This window comes from Thamnophis elegans, chromosome 12, assembly GCF_009769535.1.
Source record: "Thamnophis elegans isolate rThaEle1 chromosome 12, rThaEle1.pri, whole genome shotgun sequence".
NCBI lineage: Eukaryota > Metazoa > Chordata > Lepidosauria > Squamata > Colubridae > Thamnophis > Thamnophis elegans.
Window position 1 is genome coordinate 59,600,738 of NC_045552.1, and position 25,830 is coordinate 59,626,567.

The 25,830-nt window shown below is 49.9% G+C and overlaps 1 protein-coding gene and 1 long non-coding RNA gene across 2 annotated transcripts in view; both read left to right on the forward strand.

Moving 5' to 3' along the window:
* The first annotated feature begins 4,599 nt into the window (after positions 1-4,599).
* On the forward strand, positions 4,600-10,568 carry LOC116516108. Its single transcript, XR_004256310.1, has 3 exons — positions 4,600-4,682; positions 5,445-5,581; positions 9,601-10,568. It is a non-coding gene; the product is annotated as an uncharacterized LOC116516108 (long non-coding RNA).
* A 3,556-nt stretch (positions 10,569-14,124) lies between these two features.
* Positions 14,125-25,830, forward strand: part of LOC116516042 (mastermind-like domain-containing protein 1) — a 61,140-nt gene continuing 49,434 nt past the window's right edge. Inside the window, exon 1 of the mRNA XM_032228402.1 lies at positions 14,125-14,455. Coding sequence (XP_032084293.1) covers positions 14,402-14,455 — 54 coding nt within the window. The 5' untranslated portion in view covers positions 14,125-14,401. The remainder of the gene's footprint in view (positions 14,456-25,830) is intronic.

Here is a 25,830-nt window from a genome sequence, read left to right on the forward strand (position 1 = left end):
AATATTGCCACATACACCGTTACACAATATAGTATAATTGCCATGTAGAGGCAAATGGTAGAAGCTGAAAGATTATTAGGAGATGAATAGTATTATTATTGTTATTAGTATTGTCTATAAAGTACATTGATGATGGTTATTATACAATTGTATCACAGCGGCCAGTTGTTTCGCCGGATTTGGCATTGGTTACTAGTCGGGCCCCACCCAGGGGCCTAGGACGTCGTAACGTATTTTCGTAATATGCGTGCAGATCCAAGCAGTGCGGCTTTTTGCATTTGACTGATGGTGATTTTGTCAATTTTTAGCTGTTTTAAATGTAATTCCAGTGCTTTTGGAATTGCACCCAGTGTGCCAATTACCACTGGAATTACCACTGCTGGTTTGTGCCATAGTCGTTGAATTTCGATTTTTAAGTCCTGGTATCTTACGATTTTTTCATGTTCCTTCTCGGCGACCCTGCTATCACCTGGTATTGCAATATCTATGATTGTGACCTTATTTTTCTCAACCAGTGTGAGGTCTGGTGTATTATGCGCCAGTATTTTGTCTGTTTGTATACGGAAATCCCACAAGATCTTGACCATCTGATTTTCGGTGACTTTTTCAGGCTGATGTTCCCACCAGTTTGTTGCTGTTTTAATATTATAATTTTTGCACAAATTCCAATGGATCATTTGTGCTACTGAATTGTGAATTGTGAATGGTTATTATTATTATTATTATTATTATTATTATTATTATTATTATTTTAAAAACTATTATTAATACTTTGCGGATCTAAAGTGACTCAGACAATGCCCTGTTCACCAGGCACCTATGTGTATTTGAAGAAAAAATGTATACATAAACTAAAATGTGACCTGGGGAAAAATGCATACAGAATAGCAGAGTTGGGAAGGACCTTGGAGGTCTTCTAGTCCAACCCTCTGCTCAAGCAGGAGAGCCTTCAGAAAAACGAGGTGGTCATTTATTTATGTTTGAAACGTCTCTGATCCACCAGCAAAGTGGTTGACGAGAGATTAATTAGGTTTAAATGTCCACTTCTGAAGCAGTGCAAGCAGCAATGAAACAAGGCGATGATTACAAATTCAGAGGGATTTCTCCCCGCCTTCTCCCCACCAGGAAGGCTACTGAGCAAAGCGAGGAAACGCAAGAAGCCCATCTATATTTAGATTTAGGAAAATGAGATCACCCGGGAGATATTTTTGGTACCCAATCTCAACGTCCTCCTGCGCTCCTTCAAAGACGCTGGATGGGATTGGCATTTGCACCCCCCGAGATGCGCGGAAATCAATCCCTCCATTCATGGCTCGAACATCTGCTGAGCTTGCAGATGAATCCAACTTTGTCCAGCCCTTTCACAGAGCCCTCTTTCGCCAAACAATTTTTTTTCTCTCTCTTTCCCTGTTGGAGAGATGTTGTGAAGCTTCCTTGGACTTAAAGCTGGGATCTGTTCCTTCGCTCTTACCTCAGTGTCTGCGAACGTCCGGTGCTCCCCAACCTCCTCTTGCCCCAACAGGCCCTTCAGGGTGTGGGAGGCGGAGAGAAATTCGGAGACTGGAGCAGGATGGAGTGGGCATCTGTGGGGGTGCTAGCAACGCCGTGAAAGAGGGGAGCCCCAAAAGCTGGAGGGGTATTTCAGGACCATTGAACCACAAGGAAGTCACAAGACGTGGAGATCATATTCTTATGCGTATTTTCTCAGGGATGTCCGGGTCCAAGTGACTTTAACCCTGAAAGTCAGCATGTCATTTGTGCCTCAAACCAATTCATTCTCCCGTTATTCTAAGATCAATAGACACTTCAATTTCCTTTGGCCCCTCCATTCTTTCTTGTATGATGCCTATTTTAGATCACAAAGCTTGCAACAAGGAAACGTTCCTCCTCCTTCTCCTCCTCCTCCTCCTCCTCCTCTTCTTCTTCTTCTTCTTCTTCTTCTCCTCCTCCTCCTCCTCCTCCTCCTCCTCCTCCTCCTCTTCCTCTTCCTCTTCCTCCTCCTCCTCCTTCTCTTCTTCCCTGCCTTGTGTTATTTGAGAAAACAATAAAAGCAGAAGACAAACATCTGGTGGGCAAAGAGTGGCCTTCTCTTCTTCACTGCCGATAAATCACTGACTCCAGAGATCCATCAGGGATCTTCCTCTGCCCCTTTTCTCAGATCCAAGATAAAGGATGGCAAATACAGATCCCAGGGCCTGTTTTTATCCTTTTGCTTATCCGTATTGCCAATTTCTTCTTCTCCTCCTTCTCCTTCTCCTTCTTCTTCCTCCTCCTCCTCCTCCTCCTCTTCTTCTTCTTCTTCTCCTTCTCCTTCTCCTTCTTGACATCTGCTTGAATTCTCACTCCAAGTTAGGATCTGCCCTCTCTTCCTCTCAGCCCCAGGTTGTTTTATTTCTATTGTGGTTTTTGTGAAACGGGAGCACAGCCTCTTCTTGAGCTGATGCCAAAGGCGGGCACAGTGGTTTTCTTGACAGGGCCAACTCATTGAATGCAAGGTGCACGAGCATCAAAGAATTACAAAGAAGTCATTGTTCTCACTGTCAGGAAATTTCTCCTTAGTTCTAAGTTGCTTCTTTCCTTGATTGGTTTCCATCCATTGCTTCTTGTCCTGCCCTTCGGGTGCCTTGGAGGATAGCTTGACTCCCTCTTCTTTGGGGCAGCCCCTGAGATATGGGAAGAGTGCTATCATGTCTCCCTTAGTCCTTCTTTTCATCAAAGCACCCGTTTCCCTACAGCCGGAGCAGACGGAAGAATCTCCTTTGGTCAGCCGAGTCGCCTTCCTCGCGGGTCAAGTCAATTAGCCATATAACTTACGACAGGTTTTATTTTTTAAAAGGGGCTCTAATTAAAGTTTTGATACAAGGCCTCTGCCGAACCAAACAATCTGTCTTTGAGGGATGCGTATTATCTAGAAATTGATTTTAACTTAAGCACTAATTTATAGGCTGTCCCCTTCAATAAACGTGATTCCTTGGGAGATATTAAAATCTCTTTGCCCCAGATACTTTAGCCACCCCATCCCCCCAGGGGGGGGGGATGCTTAAAACAAAGCAGATGAGGGCCTTTATTTAAAGATTCCAACAGGCAGGTCAATCCGGGGGTTTTCTTTCATTGGGGGACAGGAATATGGTACCTATGAAAAAAACGTGGGTTTGTGCATGAAATCCTCTACAGATCTCCTTGGGCCTGGAATTGGATGTGCAAAGTTAACCACATGGATCTATAAAAGCCGTGGGCTTTCTTCTTCTTATGGTGCTGAACAGTTAAGGTTTGCTTTCTTGCAAATATTCAAATTGTGTAGGAAACAAGGGTTCAGTGTTCACCTGCATTTGCCACCTTAAATGATCATGAATTATTCAACTGAATTTGGGGGTGTAAGACTTGAGTATTGGTTCTTGCGTGAACAAAGCCACTATTCGTTTAAAACATTTGGGTACCTCTTTGGGTCCCCCAAAATTTCACAAAACAATGTTAGCCACGAATATAAAACAAAATACGAAATAGTGAAACGAACAATACAAGAATTGCGTGGAGAAGAAGAAAAAAAAAAACTGGCAAAAGATATTTTAAAAATTCACAGCACCGCAAACAAATAATTACGAATATTTGCAGAAATTGAGGTTGAATATTCTTCACAGTTCACTTGTCCTTTAGGGGGAAAAAATAGGTCAGTTCAATAGGATTTCACTGGATCGCGGCTGGAAAGAGGAGAGGAGAGGAGAGAGAGAGGGAGGGAGGGAGGGAGAGGGAGGGAGGGAGGGAGAGAGAGAGAGAGAGAGAGGGAGAGAGAGAACGATGCTACAGAAAACCTGAAGGGCAAACTGTAGGAGAAACGGGTTTCTAGGAATGAAATAGGACGCTGTCATTTCTAAAGAGATGTCAGAGAGGTCTCTCTCTCTCTCTCTCTCTCTCTCTCTCTCTCTCTCTCTCTCTCTCTCTCTCTCTCTCTCTCTCTCTCTCTCTCAGTGCTAATAATGTATTGGCAAAGGGGAAAGGACTCTGGTCCGCTTCCCAGGGATAACACAACCCATAACTTGATTTAGAAGTCCAGAGGCTTTGCAAAAGACATAACCAGCACTGAGATAAAGTGGGGGAAGGAGGTGGATAATTAAAATGGGGTGGAGGGAGGAGAGGGAGGGAGGGAGAGGAAATGAAGGGAGGGAGAGTGGAAGAAAGGAAGGAGAGGGAGAGAGGGAGGAAAGAAGGAAGGAGAGGGAGAGAGAGGAAGGAAGGAAGGAAGGAAGATATATGTTTTCCATACATGATTGCTACAAATACAAGACGTTTCATGACCTCCGTATCATTTCCCCATGTGCTGTTGTTCCCCAACCAGACTCCTCCCGCCTTCTCCTGTGCTCAGACATGAAATTTTGCCTGCCCTACACAATGTCGACAGCGTTATGCAAGGGGATCGATGAAGCTGCCTGTTGTTGTTGGCCAGTCGGCCTTAATGGAGGGCTTGGTTGGGTTGCCTTGCAAGTTATTTTACACATGGCATTAATAATTAACTCCCCTCTGGACATCGTCCAGGGCAGAGTAAAGTGCATTTAAGTGCCATTGATTTCTCTGGGATCCACTCTCCACTTCCCCTGCCCTTTTCCGGAAGTGAGGAGGTGGGTGGGTGGGGAAGAAATGGACAGGCTCCCCTTTTCTCTTTTCCTGGCTCCGAATTCTTGGACCTGGTGAGCAATTCCTGTCAATTTTCCCCGGGTGGTGATTCATGTGGCCGTGTGCTGTTTCTTTGCCTGTCCTGAATTTAGCAATCACCAAATAAACACCACGCAAAGTAAAAACAGACGGCGCAGCTTCTCCACCCACCAGGTCACCAAATATCAGACGGAGCAGCTCCACCCGCCCAGCCCTGAGCTGCTTCCCCCCCCGCTTTGGTTTGATTTAAATCTGATGAAGGGTCAGATTCTGGCGAACCAGACGGGCGTGTCAAAAGATAATTTCTCAGAGAAAGAATGGGGAAACGGAAGTGATTGTACTTCATGTCCTGGATCCCCCGGCTAAGACTGGAAGAGCATCTCTTTTATTTCTTCCGTGGATGTTTATGTCGAAGGATTCGAACTAGGGACCACAGTACAAGCTCCTCGCTCCCCCAATTTAAATTCTTCGTTAAAGAATTTAAAACCCTTAAACTCGGAGGGTTTTTGTCCCCGTAACGGCCTTGTGAGGTGGGCTAAGAGAGCAGAGAAAAAACTGGACCAAGAGGCCGGGTCCGGAATGAAAAAAGGCGTCTCACCAATTTTGCATTTAGTCCTCGAGTTACAACCAGTACGGAGCCTGCCCAACATGGTCATCACTTGTGACCGCCATAAATCAGATCACCCATGTGACCAACCTGACTTCATGGCCTTTTTCGTGGCGGTCGTTAAGCAAATCCATGGTTCGCTAGGGACCAGTTTTGCTGAAAACTACAATGCTGGGTTTTGTTTTGGCAGAACGGTCATAAAGAGAGTTGTGTGCCTGGAGGAGGCTGCAAAAGACCCATCCTTCAACCTGGTTCCTGAGTGCTGGAAGTCTGATCATGTGACCCCAAGGGGGTGTGTGGAAGTCATCGTAACTTTGAATCCTGGTTGTAAGTACCCTCCCACCCCCCTCGGACGGTTCTTCCTAACTTTGAACAGCAATTGGCCCTAAGCCGAGGGCTACCTGTACTGTAAAATACAAAAAAATGCAGATTAACAGAGTTGGAAGGGACCTCGTAGGTCATCTAGTCCAACCCCCCACCCACCCAGCAGACTCTACACCATTTGTGAAAGATGGCAGTCCAGTCTCTTCTTAAAAGCCTCCAGGGATGAAGCTCCCACAACTTCCAAAAGCCACTTCGGTTCCATGGGTTGATTGCTCTCACTTGTCAGAAAGTTTCTCATTTCTAGAAGGTTCCACACCCATTTGCACCACTCAGGTGACCCCGAGGACACAGAGAAACCCCCCCCACCCCCCGCAGCCTCAACCACCCTCTAAAAAGAATGCAAATGATCAACTGTCTGCAAGGATTATGAATAGAATCGGTCAGAACAGAACAGAAGAGAGAATAATACAATGTAGAATAGAATAGAATAGAATAGAATAGAATAGAACAGAACAACAGAGTTGGAAGAGAGGTTTTCTTGTCCAACCCCCTGCTTAGGCTAAATCAGTGTTTCTCAACCTTGGCAACTTGAAGCATTCGCTGGCTGGGGAATTCTGGGAGTTGAAGTCCGGACATCTTCAAGTTGCCAAGGTTGAGAAACACTGGGCTAAATCCTTCCATTCCCCACCATCCAGTCAGAGCTGAAGAAGCTTCTCAAATGAGAAACGAAATGTCTTCAAAAAAAAAAAACCCCAAACCACCAGAAATTCCAGTTACTGCTTGAAAACTCAAACTAGATTATGGTTTGTTTGTTTTTGATTTTATTTTATTTGCTCCGGTGCTTCTCAAAGCGAGGCGTGTGGCCATTTGGGGGGGGGGGGGGGAGGGAAATTACACTTTTTTAAAGAAAAAAATTGTTCTATGATTACACATAGAGGAAACAGGCTGACAATGGCCAGGAGACTTTTTTTATTTAAAAAAAATAAATCTCTCTGGAACGGTTTTGGAAAGCTAGAAATCGTTCTAGGCCTCCCTCGTTATGAGCCCATCACTCCTGGAAAGAGGGGAGGGGAAGGTCAAAATGACAAGATCCCCCCCCCCTCCCCGCTGCTTCCGGGAATTCTTGCATTTTTTCACTGTGAGGACATGGTATGTGCGTGCACGTGTGCTGCCTGTGTGTGTGTGTGTGTGTATGTGTGTGTTTGTGTGTGTGTGTGTGTGTCTCAAAGCCTTCTGCTGGATGTTTCCGGTCTGACATGATCCTGGGAGAATGCCTTAAAGCATGAGCTACAATAATTCACCCTGCACCTTTGCGGCTGTGTCACAGCCACAACGGCCACACAAAGGGAAGCCGGAGCTAAGGTTTCCCTGCTGCTGAGAATGACACAGGCATTCTTCAACTTACGACCGTTCACTTACTGTCTCGTCATTGTTATATCTTATTCTGCAACCGCTTTCCTTGGCCTGGCGCAGTTATCAGGGGTTATAATAAAACAATTCGTGGGTGTTAATTGCAAGGATCTAGACCAGTGTTTCTCAACCTTGGCGACTTTAAGTCCTGTGGACTTCAACTCCCAGAATCCCCCAGCCAGCTGTGTTGGCTGGGGGATTCTGGGAGTTGAAGTCCACAGGACTTAAAGTCGCCAAGGTTGAGAAACACTGATCTAGACGGATGCAGATAGTCCTCGGTTTACAAACATTCCCTCGGGTGACTTTTAATTGCCAATCTTATGCTACAACCCCTCTCCTCCACCTGATACAGTTAAAGATGTTGTAATGAAATAATGGGATGCGGTGGCTCAGTGGCTAAGACGCTGAGCTTGTTAATCAGCAGTTTGGCCGAGATATCGCAGTGGTTAAATGCAGCACTGCTGGCTACTTCAGCTGACTGCAGTTCTGCAGTTCGGCTGTTCAAATCTCACCGGCTCAGGGTTGACTCAGCCTTCCATCCTTCCGAGGTGGGTGAAATGAGGACCCGGATTGTTGTTGGGGGCCATATGCTGACTCTGTAAACCGCTTAGAGAGGGCTGAAAGCCCTATGAAGCGGTATATAAGTCTAACTGCTATTGCTATTGCTATTGGCAGTTTGAATCCCTAGCACCGTGCAACGGAGTGAGCTCCCGTGACTTGTCCCAGCTTCTGCAAGCCTAGCAGTTCGGACAGTGCTGGTTCTTTGGCTTTGAAATGGAGATGAGCACCGCCCCCCGGAGTCGGGAACAACTAGCACATAGGTGCGAGGGGAACCGTTACCTTTACCTTAATAAAATAATTTGTGGGCATTAATTGCAAAGATTTGGAAGGGTACAATATCTCCGTTTCAATGCCAAAGAGCCAGCACTGTCCGAAGACATCTCGGTGGTCATGTGGCCGGCATGACTCAACACTGTTCCCTTCCCACCAAAGGGGGTCCCTATTTTTCTACTTGCATTTCTCATGTGCTTTCGAACTGCTCGGTTGGCAGAAGGTGGGACAAGGAACGGGAGCTCACTCCGTTATGCGGCGCCAGGGATTCGAACTGCCGAACTTTTTGAGCGAAAAGCTTAGCATCTTAGCCACTCAGCCACCGCGCCCCTAAATACCCTTATTTGAGCATAAATCATGCGCCTCGGGCTGCCTTATATCTGCAGCAACACATAGGATCCTTTGTGGCGCTGATAGCGTTGGAGTCCCCGAAATGCAGGCTAAAAGAGGGGAAACACAATCAGCAACGGTTGTGAATAAGAGGAAGCCACAAGGTTCATCTAAGCGGGAGGTTCTTGCAAAATGATTCTTTCGGGTTGTTGCGCATGTTCTAAAAACAGAGGAGACCCAACTCTTGCCTTGCTAATAATAATAATTAAAAAAAAAAAAACAGTGGCCTTAACAGGTGTCACAATTACTCTGGGTTGAGCGGATACAAACAAGCCCATAAGAAATAGCAATGCCCGTTCTTTTCTTCCCATAAAAGAAGAGAGCAACAGGAAGGATCTTCATTCAGGCACCAAACCAGAAGCCTCTGAAATGAAAAACATTCGGGAGAATAATTGTAAAAAGCAAAACAACTTTTAAAATAATAATAATAATAACAGATCTAATGGTTTCAAAGACTTTTATTCCCCCCTCAAGCGTCTAATCCACCACCAGAGTTATGTGGCAATCCCGTTGCTCTGCTTATTCCTCTCCCTTTGAGGATTAGACTGACTGCGGGCCACACAGTTTAAGGATGGTCATTCCAGCATAGTTAGACCATGTATAATTGGCAGACTGGATTTGGTCGTAGATTTCAGTTGTTATTTATTATTTTATACTGTTGTTGTTAGTTGCAAAGTCGTGCCCGACCCATCGTGACCCCATGGACAACGTTCCTCCAGGCCTTCCTGTCCTCTCCCATCCCCTGGAGTCCATTGACTGCTTCGGTGACTCCATCCAGCCCCCTCCTTCTCTGCCGTCCCCTTCTTCTTCTTTTGCCCTCCATCGTTCCCAGCATGAGGCTCTTCTCCAGGGAGTCCTTCTTCCTTCCAAAGTCTTTGAGTCTCCTTTTCAGGATCTGGCCTTCTAAAGAGCAGCCAGGGTTGATCTCCTCTAGGACTGACCGGTTGGATGGCCTTGCAGTCCAAGGGACTCAATGCAGGAGTCTTCTTCTCCAGCACCAGAGTTCAAAGGCCTCCGTTCTTTGGCGCTCAGCCTTCCTTATGGTCCAACCTTCACAGCCGTCCATTGCGACTGGGAAAACCATCGCCTTGACTACACACTTTTGTTGGCAGGGTGATATCTCTGCCTTTTAGTCTGCTGTCTAGATTTGCCATAGCTTTCCTCCCCAGGAGCAAGCGTCTTTTAATTTCTTGGCTGCCGTCCTCATCTGCGGTGATCTTGGAGCCCAGGAAAGTAAAATCTGTCACTACCTCCATTTCTTCCCCTTCTACTTGCCAGGAATTGAGAGGGCCGGATGCCATGATCCTAGTTTTCTTACTTTTCATTTTATGCTGGAATTTTTAATTGTATATTTACGGGGTGTTCTTTATTTGTTCTGATCTCTGGTCCAGGACTGTAATAAACAGAATCGAATTATTTCCCCTCACCTTCCAAAAGGGGAAAGGAAGGGGGTCCCAGTTAAGCCCCCCCCAAAGCAGGAAATTCTCGATCCAGGTGTGCCCTTGAGAAGGTCCATCCTTGCACAGTTCCAAAACTGACCTCAAGATATTTGTGGGACGTAGAACAGAGGTTCTTCGAAAGACTTCGCTTGGCAGATTGTGTCTCTGATACCGTATTGATCTGCTTTCTGGACTGAAGGATAAAAACCAGCACTTTCAATTCAACCTTCAGCGTCAACGAGGTGCCGACGAAGCCACGGAAACGACAATATGCAACAGATTTACTGGCTGTGTAGAAAAACCAGTAACAACCCAAGGCCCCGTTGTGGTTTTGTTCCACCTGCAGTCTCCGTTGTTAAGTGAATCGGCTCAGGTGTCCCCGGCAATTAAATCCTAGGTAACCAAGCTCCCCCACTGGCTTTGAAGGGATTGCTGTGCATTGTTTCCAAAAGGGCTTTCTTCCAGCTAAGATAACATTCCATTAGAATTATGCGAGCAGCATACCAAAGATGCTCTCACACTGTATTGCTGTTTGCTTCCCATGTGACCCGGAGCTTGGCCAAATTTGCATTTTTAGATCATGTGCTCAACTTTGGGTGAGCATAAGTTGGGTGGGTGCGCACAGCAGAATGACGCCCGTCCTGGATGGACTGTTTCCGTTTTCATTTATTGTTAAAAATGTATTGTATTACTTTTTTTATAAATGACTCAGGGTGGTGAATATATCTAATCCTCCCTCCTCCTTCTATCTTCCTCACAATGACCCTCCGAGAGAGAGGGATAAGGCCCAAAGTCCCCCCAGCAAGCCTTTGTGTTTAAAGCAGGACTATAATTCACTTTCTCCTAGCGATTGGCCCAAAGTCACCCTGTTGGCTTTCATGGCTAAGGCGGGAATAGAACTCACCTTCTCCTCTCCACCCTCTCTCTCCTTCCCTCCCTCCCTCCCTCTCTCTTCTTCCTCTGCCAGACGATTATGATGATGATGATATGATGATGATGATGATATCTATTCACTTCTGTCTGACTCGTTGGTGATTCTAGCAATCCTATATACAGGGCTAAGCAGAGTTATCCAAGGCTAAAGGTTCAACCTGAGCAAAGCCAATGTTTCTAACATTGTTTTTGATGTGAGAATTTGCTAGTTGCATTGCGGTTCGAATCCCTAGCACTGCATAATGGAGTGAGCTCCCGTGACTTGTCCCAGCTTCTGCCAACCTAGCAGTTCGAAAGCACGTAAAAAATGCCAGTAGAAAAATAGGAACCACCTTTGGTGGGAGGGCAACAGCGCTCCATGCGCCTTTGGTATTTAGTTATGCCGGCCACATGACCACGGAGACGTTTTCGGACATCGCTGGCTCTTCGGCTTTGAAACAGAGATGGGCACCACCCCCCTAGAGTTGGGAACAACTAGCACAGATGCGCAAAGGAAATTTTACCTTTTACCTTTATTGTGCATAGAAAACCCTCAACAATGCGCCTTATGTGAAAGATGCAACAGGAAGTCGGAATGGTAGAAGTTTTGGCAGGTTTTAAAACGAAGCTCAGCAATCCTGGTTGATTCAAAAGGTTAACCCAGGGTTGATCTGGGTTAATTCCTGAACTGGAATGGGAAACATTTGAAAAGAGTGGGGAAACTTGCAACGAGAGCCCAGAAGCAGGGGATGCGCAAAATTCTTTTCTATATCATCAAGAAAACCACATCGGAGTTACTCGTGAAATCTCCAAAAGCTCCATGTGACTCAAGGGAGAGTTTACCTTTAACGGGGAGAGATTAAAATAAGTGGAAATCGTTTGATTGGAGTCCTTGCCCCCCCCCCTCCCCCCCGCCTTTAGTCTATGGCTCTTCACTCACGGAGTGCTTAAAGAGTGTTTTTAACGGGGGAAAAAAATCTTAGCAGCAAAGGTGACAATCAGGTAACGATTCCTCTGCGCTAGTCCAGGGATGGCGAACCTTTTTTGGCTCGCGTACCAAAAGCGGAGGGAGCGCAGGGGGTCGTACGTGGGCGTACCACACCCATAATGCAATGCATACAACCCCTGCGTGCATGCGCACATGATCAGTGCTCCATTTTTGGCTTTTCTCGCCCTCCCCAGGCTCCAGAGCAGTGTTTCTCAACCTTGGCGACTTGAAGTCCATAGGACTTCAAGTCGCCAAGGTTGAGAAACACTGCTCCAGAGGCTTTATAGGAGCCTGGGGAGGGCGAAAACAGCCTGCCCCCCCACGCCGGAGGCCCTCCAGAGGCTTCAGGAGTTTCCCTGAAACCTCTGGAGTGCAGAAAACTGGCCCTATGGGCAAACCGGAAGTTTGGGAACAGACTTCCGGTTTGCTTGTAGGGTCAGTTTAAGCCAGTGTTTCTCAACCTTGACAACTTGAAGTCCACAGGACTTCAACTCCCAGAATTGCTGGCTGGGGGATTCTGGGAGTTGAAGTCCACAGGACTTCAAGTTGCCAAGGTTGAGAAACACTGGTTTTAGCCCTCTGGTGCCTTCAGGAACCTTCAGGAGGCTTCCCTGAAGGCTCCGGAGAATGAAAAACGGCCCTACGGACAAACGGTAGGGTCGTTTTTTCAGCTCCAGAGGCCTCCGTTCCTGAAACCTCTGGAGGGCCTGTGGGGGGAGGCTGTTTTCGCCCTCCCCAGACTCCAGAGCCTTTATAGGAGTCTGGGGAGGGCGAAAAATGGCCTCCAAAGAAGGCTGAAGTCAGCTGGCCAATGAGCGCACACACGCTGGCCAGCTGGCAGGGCAACGCCCCACGTGCCAGCGGTTCGCCATCCCGGTGCTAGTCGTTCTAGGGGGCGGTGCTCATCTCCGTTTCGAAGCTGAAGAGCCAGCGCTATATTTCTACTTGCACTTTTACATGCTTTTGAAGGTTGGCAGAAGCTGGGGCAAGTAATGGGAGCTCACTCCGTTACGCGGCAGTTAAGGATTCGAACCGGCAAACTGCCAACCTTTCTGATCGACAAGCTTAGCATCTTAGCCACTGAGCCACCGGATCGAAGTCCTGGCAGTCAGCCTGCAATACTGTGTTCTAACCCAGTGTTTCTCAACCTTGGCAACTTGAAGATGTCCGGACTTCAACTCCCAGAATTCCCCAGCCAGCGAATGCTGGCTGGGGAATTCTGGGAGTTGAAGTCCGGACATCTTCAAGTTGCCAAGGTTGAGAAACACTGTTCTAACCACTGGGGAGGGAGGGAGGGAGGGAGAGAGGGAAGAAGGAAGGAAGGAAGGGAGGGAGGGAGGGAGGGAGGGAGGGAGGGAGGGAGGGAAGAAGGAAGGAAGGAAGGAAGGGAGGGAGGGAGGGAGGGAGGGAGGGAGGAATAGCACTTAGACATATACCAGTGACACGGTGCTTTCCAGCCCTCTCTAAGTGGTTTACAGAGTCAGCATTTTCGCTCCCCCCCCCAACAATCTGGCTTCCCATTTTACCGACCTGGGAAATTGGGGTGAGCCAGGAGCCTAGACCTGTGGGTCTGTATGCCCGCGACTCTCCCAGTGAGCCCTTTGCCAGTCCTTTTGGCCTTGAGAGCTGACCCCCAAGGTTTGCAACCCTTTGAAAGCCCCAGGTCCAGGTAGGCCATCATGGCCCATGTGCCACAGCCGTCCTCGGGCAGTTTCCTCTTTCTTCTAAGAGGCTGACAGGCAGGCATCCACCAGGGAAGGAGCTAGGACAGCAATCACAACCGGATCCTCAGGTTTTTGCCGACCTCCTTGGCCAAGGATGATGGGAGCTGGAGTCCCGGGGAGCTGTCCAACCGGCCAGAATGGGCTCCTCGTTGGAGTCGAAGGCACTTTGCAGCCCACAGGGGACCCGCTTCTCCTCTCCACGCCCCCTCTCCCCAGCTGCGTCTAGGAAAAAGTCCGGCTTTCCAACGGAAGCGGCGGCGGCGGCGGCCGGATCCAGAGGGAGGCGAGGGGCCAGGCTGGCGCAGCCGGTCCGGGGAGTTTAGCCAGGTTCGCCCGGGGTTGGGCGTGAGTAAGCGAGGGAGTCGGGCGCTCGCCGGCCGCTTCTCCGCCCAGGCCGATCGCGTCAAGCAGCAGCAGCAGCAGCAGGAGGAGGCGCGGGGGTCCCGGCTAGCTCGCACTCACCCGGCTGCGCGGACTTTGCGCCAAGATCCTCCGGTCAGGATCGCGGCGCAGCCCAGGAGTTGCGGGGGGGGGAGGAGGAGGAAAAGATGGGTGGTGTGTCTGGCTCTCTTCTGGCTGCGCGGAGATCCCCTAAGAGCCCTCGGTTAGGATCGCGGGTGGGCGCAGGCCGGGAGTTGCGCGGAGGAGGAGGAGGAGGGCGCGGAAGACGAGGGCGCGGGACCAGGTGCCCCAGCCGGCCTCCCCCGGCCACCGGCCGCTGCTCCCGGGGCGCTCGCGGGGGCGCCGCTTCTCCTTTAAGGCGGGTGGGGGGGGGGCGCGGGCAGGGCCGGGTGGGGGGGCGTCGCGGGGCCCCTCCCCGCCCTGTGACGTGGCCCTATCAGCTGCGCCGCCGCTCGCCCACTCCGCCCCCCCAGCCAGGAAACGGGGGCCGGCGGGGAGCGCAGCGCGCCCAGCCAGACAGCGGCTCATTAGCCAACGGCGCCGCCGCCGCGATGAACTTGTCGGGAACCTGAGGCCGGAGCGCAGCGCAGCCCAGCCAGGGACGGCCGAGCAGGAGCCGCCGCCGGCCGGGAAGGAAGGAAGGAAGGAAGGCAGGCAGCCGCGCAGGCGGGCCCCGCGCCCGGCGCTCCCGAGTGGATGTAAAGCGCTGGGCCGGCGCCGCTCCAAGATGCTTCTAGTTTCCCCGCGGGTAGAAGCACCACGCATGGAGCCCCACATCACGGTGAGCCCCGGCGGGGAGCGGGGGGAAGAGGGGGGCGCCCAGCGGCTCCGCTTGGCCTTCCGGCGCCCCGGACTTTCATTGTATCTTCTTGGCAAGGCAGCCGCCGCCGCTCGGGGGAGGAAGAGACCCGCGGAGGGAGGGAGGGGGAGGCTCGGCCAGCGGTCTCCACGGCTTTCCTCCTCCTTTCCCTCCTTTGCCCCTTTCCTTTCCTTCCTTCCTTCCTTTCTTCCCTCCCTCCTCCTCTCCCTCCTTTTCTTTCCTCCCTCCCTCGCCCCTTTCCTTCCTTTCTTCCTTCTCTCCCTCGTTTCCCTTCCCTCCTTCCTTCCTTCTTCCCTCCCACCTTTTCCTCCCTTCCTTTCCCTTCTCTCCTCCTTTTCCTCCCCTCCTCCCTCCCTTCCTTTCCTTCTTGCCCGGGCAGCGTAGCTTTACCCGGGTGGGGGGGTGTGCTTGTGGGGGGGGGGGCTTTGAGTCTCTGGCGGGGCTCCTTCTCCACTCGGGGCCGCGGCGGGGCCGGGCGATGGAGGGAAGGCAGCGGGCGGCTTCTCGGAAGGCAGGCTCGTTCCGGCGCGGCGGGCGGGCGGGGGAAGGGCAGGGCCGGCTGGGCGAAGGCAGACAAAGTGCCGCTGTCTTGGCGGCGGGGCCGGCTGGGGAGCAGCAGAAGCAGCTGCCGGCGGCGGCGGTGGAGGCGACCAAGCGGGGGAGACGCGCTCCTGACTCGCTCCTTGTTTCATTCCTCCCCCCCCCTTACACACAAACACGCCCCACGCAGGAACCGCGGGTCCTCCTCCCCCTCCGCCCCCCCTTCCCACGCTGGGTCCCCGCGGCAGAGTCGGTGGGCTCGACCTCCCGCCCCCTCCCCTCCTCCCCCCCCAGCTCTGGAGCCCTCCCTCCCCCCTCCTTCGCATCCTGGCTTGTCACGAAGCTGCGTGGAGGGAGGGGGGCGTTGTGTGTGGGGGGGGGCGGGGGGCTTTGAGAGCCGCGAAGGCGCCTGGCCTTGTGCGCGAGGATTTGAAAAACGCGGAGGCGCGTGACGGCTTCGGCTTCCCTTCGGACCCCGCCGGGGCTCCGGCTGCATTGTCAGCCCCCGTTCCCGGAGAAGAAGGGAGCCCCGCTTGCCCTTCGCTCCGGAGGAAACCGCTGACGGCGCAGGTTGGGGTTTCATTGGGGGGGGGGCGGCTTTAATAGAAAAAAGGGGGGAGGCGGTAGGGAGAAGAGTTTTTTTATAAGGAGGCTTGTTTTCCCTAATCCACGAAATAACAAATAATCCTAATAAGGACGGTGATAATAGAATACATCTGAAGAAGGTCTTTGGTCGATATCTAGGACGCTGCAGCAACGCTGAGCCCCAGTCGGTGGGATTTATGATGCCTTTTGAATGTTCAGTTGGCTGAGTTTCACGTTTAATGAATAAAGTGTATAATAATTATATAGATCCTTAAAGCTGCCTTCTGGGGATGAGGATGCTAACCCCCCCCCCCCACTACTTCTACTTGGTAGTTCTCTGTCTTTCACTATCCCTCCCCCTTCCCCCCCCCCCCCGTGTTCTTGGTTCTCTCCTAAAGGCTCCGTGGGGGCCGCTCCCCCCGCCGTCCTTTCCTAAAGGGGGGAGAGATCGGAATCAGAAGCGCCCCAGAGGGCGGCCCTCCTGTCAAACGGCTCTGTGTGTGTTTGTGTGTGTGTGTGTGTGTGTGTGTGTGTTGTCGCCCTATTTCTTCTGCTCGTCCCCCCTCCAACCAGGGAAGAAACAAACCAACTTCCTTAACCCTTGGAAAAGCTTCTGCGAAGTTCCTAAGTGCCGGCTTTTTTGCTTTGCCTTGTGAATTTTTCCTCCTCCTCCTCCTCCGTCTCTTTCCACCCGTGCTGACTCATTTCTTTAACCCCAAAAAAAAGTATTTTGATTTCTCACCCAGTGATTAAGAGGTAAGGTTGAAGGAGCCACTTTGCAGAATAAACAAGGGCTGCGCTGTTGACTGGAGACTTCAGCTGTCTCTCTCTTCTCTCTCTTTTTTCTCCCTCCTTTTCTCTCTCCCCTCTCCTCTCTTTCACTCTTTCACTCTCTCTTTCTCTCTCTCTTTCTCTCTTTCCTCTCCTTTTCTCCCTCTTTCTCCTTCTCTCTTCTATCTCTTTTTTCTCTTTTCTCTCTTTTCTCTCTCTCCTCTCTTTTTTTCCTTCCTTCCTTCCCTCTCTCTCTCACTCTTCTCTCTCCTTCTCTCTTTCTCCTCTCTCTCTCTCTCTCTCTGGAGGCAGCATGCTGGTGGCTGCCACTTTGCTGCTTCACCTCGCTTCTCCTGCATTTGCCACCCTGTCTGCACAAAACCCCTCCCCAATTGAGGCTTTTGGGGAGGGGAGGACGATGCCCTCTTCTTTGAGTGCCTTTCCACACAAACACACGACTGGGGTCACACAGCCCTGGGTTTTGTTATTTCTGTGCTAAAGGGTGTGTGTGTGTGTGTTCAGGGGTGGCTGTGTAACCAGGGTGATCAGGAGGAGAGTAATCCTGGAAAGGGACACACACACACACACACACACACACACACACACACACACACACACACGGAGGGGGGGGAGAAAGAGGATGACAGTCCCCTCCCTCCCTTTCCCTCTTTTTCTTTTCAGAGTGTTCCTCTTGCCTGGAATAATACATTTTAAAAGCCCCCCCCCCCTCTTCTCCCTCTCCTTTCCGCAGGCTGGAGTTAGGAGGAAGCAGGAGGGGAGGGGGGGAGGAGGAGGAGGGAGGGGAGGGGGGAAGGAATGGCACTGTGTGTGGAGATTAATGGCTTGTGGGGTGGGGGCTGTCTCCCTTTGCCAGCCTCCTCCACTGTGGGTTTTGCAGAGGGGGGGTTCGGGGGGGGGGGCTTGGCCTATCCCATCCTCTCTTTTTTTTAACTATGGCAAAAAAAGGGGGGGGGCTTCCTTTGAGAGTCAATAAAGGCAGATTAGTTCTCAACTTGCAACCATCCCTTTAGCTCAAAGTGACGGCGGAGGCACAGGGAAAAAAAACGGGCTCTCGGGGCCTGATCCAAACTCCCGGCTGCCTTGGCAACTGGCTCACATTTATGACGGTTGCACATGCCGTGGATTCCCCTCTGGAGACCTTCCGGAAAGCCGAGTCAGCTTCCCAACCGTGTTACTAACTTAACCGCTGCAATGATTCACTTGGTAGCCCTGGCGAGAATGGCTGTAAAAGGGAGGCCAAAACGTTGCCTCGTTTAGCAACGGGAGGGTTGGAGGGGGGGTGGGTTACTCCCGGTTTGGCCGAAGCGGTAGTAGCGGTGGTGGGAGGCTCCGCCCACCCGCCCAGACACTTGTGTACATGCGCAGAACGTCACGCACCCAAACCGGTAGTAAAAAAAATTGGCAACCCACCACTGGAAGGTTGGACTCAGTGGTCATAAGGTGAGGACTTACCTTTAAATGACCTTCTCCCCCGCTTACTCACCAGAGTTACAGCCTCATACACAGGGGCCCACCCCAGTGGTGGGTTGCCAATTTTTTGACTACCGGTTCGGGTGCGCACGCCTCCCGCCGCCGCTACAACCGGTTCGGCCGATCCAGGCTGAACCCACCTCTGGCCCACCCCAATATATTAAGGGGGTGGGCTTTTCTTTCAATGGGGACTGCGAGGTTAGAGGTTAGTAAAGGGGCTTGTAGAATTGTTCCGCTGACTTGTATATACAGGAAGTCCTCTACGTACGACACAACGGACCCCAAGATTTCCATTGTTAAGCGAGACAAGTGTGTTTTGTCCTATTTTACGACCTTTCTTGCCACGCTTGTTAAGTGAATCGTCATTGTTGTTAAGTGAGCCTGGCTCCCCCCGTGGGCTTCTCTGGTCGAAAGGTTGCAAAAGGGGCTCAGGGGATCGTGGGACACTGCAACGGTCGTAAGTATGAACCTGTTGCCAAGCGTCTGGTTTTTGATCCCACGCCACAAAGGTGGTAAGTGTGAAACGCAGCCGTAAGTCCCTTTTTACAGCTCTGTTAAGTGGTGGCTAAATGGACGGTTGTGTTTACCTGCCTAATAACCGGTCCGGAAACATGGCGATGTGGGTCTGGAGCTGGCCGTCCCTCTGCCAGGTCCTTCTGGGTGTAAACAGAAAGGGCCAAGCCAACATAGAAGTGGCTCTTTCACCTGGCACAACTAATGAGGAAGGGATTGTCCAAGGGGCAGCTAGAATCGTGGGATGCCAAAAGCTAACCCAGCGCGTCATAGGGAAAGACAGTGGATGAACCACTTCAACATCCTGGGCTAAACAAGCAGGGATCTATTCCCAAAAAAGTAGAAGCTTTGTAAGAGGTGAAGGGCCTATTTTTTGCTATAGATGGGAGCAAGGTATCTCATCCTTGGCCACTTGAAGATGGGTGGACTTCAACTCCCAGAATTCCCCAGCCAACATGTGTTCTGGGAGTGGAAGTCCATATCTTTTAAACTATCAAGGCTGAAACACGTTAGGGAGCTCAAGTGAGACTCTAGTCCAGTCTTGTTCCTCTTTCTTGGCCCCAAAATGTGGGTTTTCTGTCAAGGGGATCATTAAGAATGAGAGTCGGTGGTGCCTCTTCTAATATTGGCTGTTTTTTAGTCTGTCCTCCACCTAGGAGTTAATTCCTGTGAGTGGAGCTGAAGCTGATCTGAACAGCTACTGCTCGGAAACTTGGCTTTTCCACCCAGTAAGGAAATATGTTGTTTTCCTATTATATAATTATTTTCATTTTTTCTATGTTTAGCTCTTTAATCTCTGATTAATTCCTAATGCATCTTAGTTCTGGAACTCCTTTAGATGTGGGAGAAACAAGCCAGGAAAAAGAGCAGGTGGTTTACTGAAGGGGATCTCTGCAGGTTGTTTTACAGAGGGATACAATCAGGATCAAGGGAGGGACTAATACCACTCTATAAAGCCCTGGGAAGGTCACACCTAGAATCCTGCATCCATTTTTGGTCACCACACTATAAAAACAGATGTTGAGACTCTAGAAAGAGTGCAGAGAAGAGCAACCAAGAGGATGAGGGGACTGGAGATTCAAACATACGATGAACGGTTGCAGGAACTGGGCATGGCTAGTCTAGGGAAGAGAAGGACCAGGGGAGACAGGAGAGCATCTTCCAATATTGGAGGGGCTGCCCCAGAGAGGAAGGGGGTCAAGCTATTCTCCAAAGCCCCTGAAGGCCAGAGAAGGAAGAATGGATGGAAACTGAACAAGGAGAGATTCAACCTGGGAACAAGGAGGAATTTCCTGACAGTGAGAACAATCAACCCAAGGAACAGAAGTTGCCTTCGGAAGTTGTGGGAGCTTCATCACTGGTGGTTTTCAAGAAGAGACTGGACTGCCATCGGTCAGAAAGGATGTTAGGGTCTGCTTGCGGGGGTTGGACTAGATGACCTATAAGGTCCCTTCCAACCCTGTATGGTCCATATGGATATAGTTTCTCGGTCTTTATGGAAGTGACTGGCTCAAATCTGGATCCGAACGAGGGGATAGGGAAGAGATGTAGGGTGTAAACTCCACATCTGATGAGCAGTAAAGAAGGACACATCATAAAGTTGTTGAATATGGCTCCCAGAACTGAGTGGGAATGTATGCTTGGCTTCATGTGGAAGGTTTAAGCCATTGTAGGATTGCCCAAATGTGGGCTTAACACGCTGGGTTAAACTAACTACGGACCGCGATTGGGGGATGTACCATGGCTGTAAGGAATAGGTAGATCCATTTATCAAGAAGGGCCGTCTACAGGTGGCCCTGTTACTTATGACCACCGTTGAGTCCAAAATTTCTGTCATTAAGCAGGACAGAAGTGAGTTTTGCTCCATTTCACGACCTGTCTTGACACAGTTCTTAAGTGAACCGCCGCAGTTAAGTTACTAAGACGGTTGTTAAGCGAATCAGGCTCCCCCCGAATTGCCTTTGGTTGTCAGAAGGTCTCAAAAGGGGAATCGCGTGACACCAGGACGGTCATAAACATGAACCAGTTGCCAAACCTCCGAATTTTGATCAGGGGGACCGTTGGGGAGGCTGAAACAATTTAGGGAGTCATCGGTCCCTTTTCTTCCAGGGGACGTTGTAATTTGAAACAGTCACTAAATCAGTGTTTCTCAACCTTGGCGACTTTCAGTCCTGTGGACTTCAACTCCCAGAATTCCCCCAGCCAGGTAAGCATAGCTGGCTGGGGGAATTCTGGGAGTTGAAGTCCACAGGACTGAAAGTCGCCAAGGTTGAGAAACACTGCACTAAGTGAATGGTTTTGTAGGTCGAAACGAGGGTGTGATTTCTAGGGGCAACTTTTAACCTTGAGATCAGTCAAGAGGTGGGGAAAAAAACCTTATTATCAAAGAATAAATGAAACCTGTCCAGGTTTTAGGATGGCTTCACCTGAGAAGGACGCAGTGAAGGTTAGAAGTTGGGGAGGAATTGAATTCTAAGAAAGCTTCCGTATCTATTTTATCTCTCATCTTCTCTAAACTTTGTATATTTACATCACTGCTTCCTGGACACATCGGTGTTGGTTTGATCTGATTCTTACTCAAGCATGTTCAAGCATCTCCTTGAGAAATGTGCGGGGTAGACAGAGACACCGGCAGGGGTTTGCTAAACTGATGGCCACCGTTCGAGAGAGGGAGAGAGAGAGAGAGAGAGAGAGGGAGAGAGAGAGAGGGAGAAAGAGGGAGAAAGAGAGGGAGAGAGAGAGGGGGAGAGAGAGGAACAGAGAGAGGGAGAGGGAGGAGAAAGGGACAGAGAGGGAGAGAGAGAGGGAGAGAGAGAGGGAGAAAGGAGAGAGGAATAGAGAGAGGGAGAAAGAGAGGGAGAGAGAGGAGGGAGAGAGAGGAATAGAGAGAGGAAGGAGAAAGGGAGGGAGAGAGAGAGGGAGAGAGGGAGGGAGGGAGAGGGAGGGAGGGAGAGAGAAAGATGGAGAGAGAGGGAGAGAGAGGGGGGAGAGAGGGAGGGAGGAAGAGAGAGGGAGGGAAGGAAAGGGAGAGGGAGAGAGAGGGAGAGAGAGGGGGGGAGAGAGAGGAATAGAGAGAGGAAGGAGAAAGGGAGGGAGAGAGAGGAGGGAGGGAGAGAGGGAGGGAGGGAGAGAGAAGGAGAGAGAGAGGGAGGGAAAGGGAGAGAGAGGGAGGGAGGGAAAGGGAGAGAGAGGGAGAGCGCCTATGGCATCCATGTGCCCAAATGCCACGCAGAGCCATGTCCCTTGGCCTTGCCTGTTTGTCTTCCAGGTTTCTGGTGCACAGGCACGCACGACGATCAGCTGTCCTTCATGCGCGGGGCAGTGCCAAAGGCCAGTGTGCGTGTGCTAATTGTCGGGTGGGCATGCATGCCAGAACCCAGGAGTTCGGCTTTTCCAGAACCCCGACGAGCGTGCGCGCACATGACGTTTCCGTGCGAGTGCCGGAAAGGGTGGCCATCCCTGGCTTAGGCCCTGGTGCACTCAAGTCTTCACCAGTGTGACTATGAACAATCCATCGGGTGCAAAGCAGGGTCCCTCCCTTCCCCCCTCCCCCCTTTTTAAGTTCCTCCTCTTCCTCCCCCCTCCTCCTCCCCCCCTCCTCCTCCTTTGTGCTTCTCTCCTGGAGCAAGATTATTGGAAACCAAAGCTGCCAAACCGAGCGATAGAACATATGGTGCCGCCATAAGAGAAGCAACTAAAATGGTATTGAACCTGGTGGAGTGACCAGCTGTTGGTGGCCAGCTAATCAGCTCATCCCTTAAAGAAACAGCGCTCCCTTTTTCTGTCCCTCTCCCCCCCCCCCCAATCTTCTCCCCTTCCCTCCCCCATCTAGATGGTTTCTTGTGTTTGCATACTAAAAAGTTCTCGCCAGGAAGAGGAAAATTGTGATCTCATCTCCTGCTTCGCTCGCCTTTTCTTTTGCCGCCTCTCCCCTCCCACCTCCCACACCCACCCACCCCAAATATATTTGGGTGCAGAATAATGGGACAAGGAGTAAAGGCTGGTAGCGGGTCCTCCCCGGGTGCTTAGAAGTCAGACTGGTAGGCTTTTTCCCACGTGGGCAAGGCAACTGGAGTTTCCGTCAAGGAAAAGGGAGCTCTGGTTTTCCGAATACTTTTATTGAATTAAATACCTTTTATTTGGCCAAGTTTGATTAGGCAAAGAAGGAATTTGTCTCTGGTACGGAAGCACTTCTATAACAACAAACGATCTAATCGGTAAAATGCAGGTTTTCGGTCTGGCTAGTCTAAAGAAAAAGAAGAATTAGGGGTGACATGATAGCCATATCCCAGTACTTGAGGGGCTGCCACAAAGAAGAGGGGGTCAACTTATTCTACCAAGCACCCAAAGGCAGGAGGAGAAGCAAGAGATGGAAACTAATCAAGGAGAGGAGCAACCTGGAATTAAGGAGGAATTAACAGTGAGGACAATTCACCTTCAGAAATCATGGGTGCTCCATCATTGGGGGATTTTAAGAAGAGACTGGACAGTATCGGATACCGGATATTTCGGATACCGAAATAATATCGTTTCTCCTGCCTGAGCAGGGGGCTGGACTAGAAGACCTCCAAGGTCCCTTCCAGCTCATTTAGTCTATTCTAAATTCACACGTAAAGCAACAGAGAGAGAAAAAACTACAGCCCCCACTATATGGGTTAATATAAAGGTAGCCCTTCACTTGCAACAGATCGTTTGAAATTACAACTTCACTGGGAAAAAACGCAACCTAGGATGCGTTTTTCAGACTTATGACCGTTGTGGCATCCTCACAGTCACGTGATCAAAATCCAGAATGCTTGGCAACTGGCATGTACCTATGACGGTGGTAGAGTCTCCTTTGGCGACCTTCTAACCAGCGACGGGGAAGCCAGAACCGTGTTACTGCCGGGATTCACTTAATAACAGTGGCAAGAAAGGTCGTGAAAAGGGGACAAAACTCACTTAACAAAAACCTTCGCAACCGACACATTGGGCTGAGTTGTGGTGGCAAGTCAAGAACTACCCGTACATAATATATAATTATATATTATATATGTATTATTGATTATAGATCAGTGTTTCTCAACCTTGGCAACTTGAAGATGTCCGGACTTCAACTCCCAGAATTCCCCAGCCAGCATTCGCTGGCTGGGGAATTCTGGGAGTTGAAGTTCGGACATCTTCAAGTTGCCAAGGTTGAGAAACACTGTTATAGATTATTATATATTATATATTGCAATGTATAGTTTGTACCAAGGAGAACTTTTGGGAGGCAACTGAAAGAAGCACTTGTAATTTTGGCTCTTTGTACCCTCTGCCTGTCTCTACACACACAAACACACACACACTGTCATTGTGTAAGGATTATTTCAGCCATAATAAGTGAAGACAGCTGTTTTTCCTGTAGTTCGTCCTCCCCGGTGTCCCAGGCGCTGCGTGTGTGTGTGGGGGGGGGGGAGAGTACTTCTAAAACTACAAATCTCATGGCCGCCCTCCTCCTCTGTCTCCCCCACAGCCAAACCTTGCAATTAGCCCCTTGTCGATAGCAGAGATCGGCTTTTATCCAGCCATCTTGTCTGCCTGCCAAGCCACACAAACACACACACACACCCCAGCTGCTTATGCCTTGAGACTCTTCCCAAACTCTCCAGAGTATGTTAACGGAGGAAAAAGCCGGGGCTGGCTGGAACCGAGAATGAAGCCAACTTTCTCCCCATTTCGGTAGGGTTACAAACCTCCCACCCACCTCCATATGTTGTGGGGAAATAACAGGGGCTCCCTTCTGTGTGTGCTTGTGTGTGTGTGAATCAATTTAGAGAAAGCCGCTTCTGGGTTTAGAAGCGAGAGAGGCGCAGAAGCCAGCAGGATATTCCATGTTAGGAAAACATGAGCAAAGGGCGATTGTGATGTTTTCCGTCCTGCTGACGTCGGTGGTGACACAGCTGTGTAGGCTGCAGTCACAACGCTTTGCAACTCAACCAGGAAGTTAGTTTGTCGGGATTGTTGGGGGTTGGAAAAGCAAGCGTTTGAGCTCGCCCGAGGTGGCGCTGGAAGAGAGCAACAAAGCGCTCAGCTGCGTTGAGATTCCCCCCCCCCCTTTGTGTGGGTGCGTTTCAAATGCTTTAAAAGAGGAACTCTGGGAAAGGGAAATGCAGACTTAGGACAGTTCCCGTAGTGGCCCTTCCAAGTTACAACAGCCCTTATGGCCATTTTTCACACTTACGACCCTTGCGGCATCCCCGTGGCCACGTGAATGACCTTCGGAAGCTTCACAACTGACTCATATTTAGGGGTGGTTGCCGTGTCCTTGGGTGGGGGGGGGGGACTCTGAGACCTTCTGAGCAGCACAAGGAAGGGGGAAGTCAGATCCCCTTCACCCCTGGCTTTCTCATTCAATAGCTGAGGTGATTCACTTCACCAAAGCGGCAAGAAAAAGTCATAAAATGGGGGGAAACTCCCGTAACAAATGTCTCGCTTAGCAACCTAAATTCAGGGCTCAGTTGTTGTAAGTTGAGAGCTGTAAAACGCTTTTTAACTGCTAGGAGAGAGAGAGAAACACAGTGAGAGAGACAGAGGGAGAGGTAGAAAGACACAGAGAGAGAGAGAGAGACACAGAAACACACAGAGAGAGAGAGAGAGAGAAGAGAAGAGAGAAAGAAGAGAGAGAGTCAGAGAAGAGAGAAACACAGAGAATAGAGAGAGAGTAAAAAACACAGAAAGAAGAGAGAGAGAAAAACAGGAGAGAAAGAAGAGAGAGAGGAGAGAAAGAAGAGAGAGAGAAACACAGAGAAGAGAGAGAAACACAGAGAAAAGAGAGAGAGTAAAAAACACAAGAGAGACAGAGAGAGAGAAGAGAGAAAGAAGAGAGAGAGAAACAGAGAAGAGAGAAACAGAGAAGAGAGAGAGAGTAAAAAAACACAGAAAGAAGAGAGAGAGAAAAAAACAGGAGAGAAAGAAGAGAGAGAAACAGAGAGGGAGACAGAGAGAGAGAAGAGAGAAAGAAGAGAGAGAAACACAGAGAAGAGAAACACAGAGAAAAGAGAGAGAGTAAAAAATACAGAAAGAAGAGAGAGAAAAAAACAGAGAGAAAGAAGAGAGAGAGAAACACAGAGAAGAGAGAGAGAGTAAAAAACACAGAAAGAAGAGAGAGAGAGAAAAACAGGAGAGAAAGAAGAGAGAGAGGAGAGAAAGAAGAGAGAGAGAAACACAGAGAAGAGAAACACAGAGAAAAGAGAGAGAGTAAAAAACACAAGAGAGACAGAGAGAGAAGAGAGAAAGAAGAGAGAGAGAAACAGAGAAGAGAGAGAGAGTAAAAAACACAGAAAGAAGAGAGAGAGAAAAAAACAGGAGAGAAAGAAGAGAGAGAAACAGAGAGAGAGACAGAGAGAGAGAAGAGAGAAAGAAGAGAGAGAAACACAGAGAAGAGAAACACAGAGAAAAGAGAGAGAGTAAAAAAT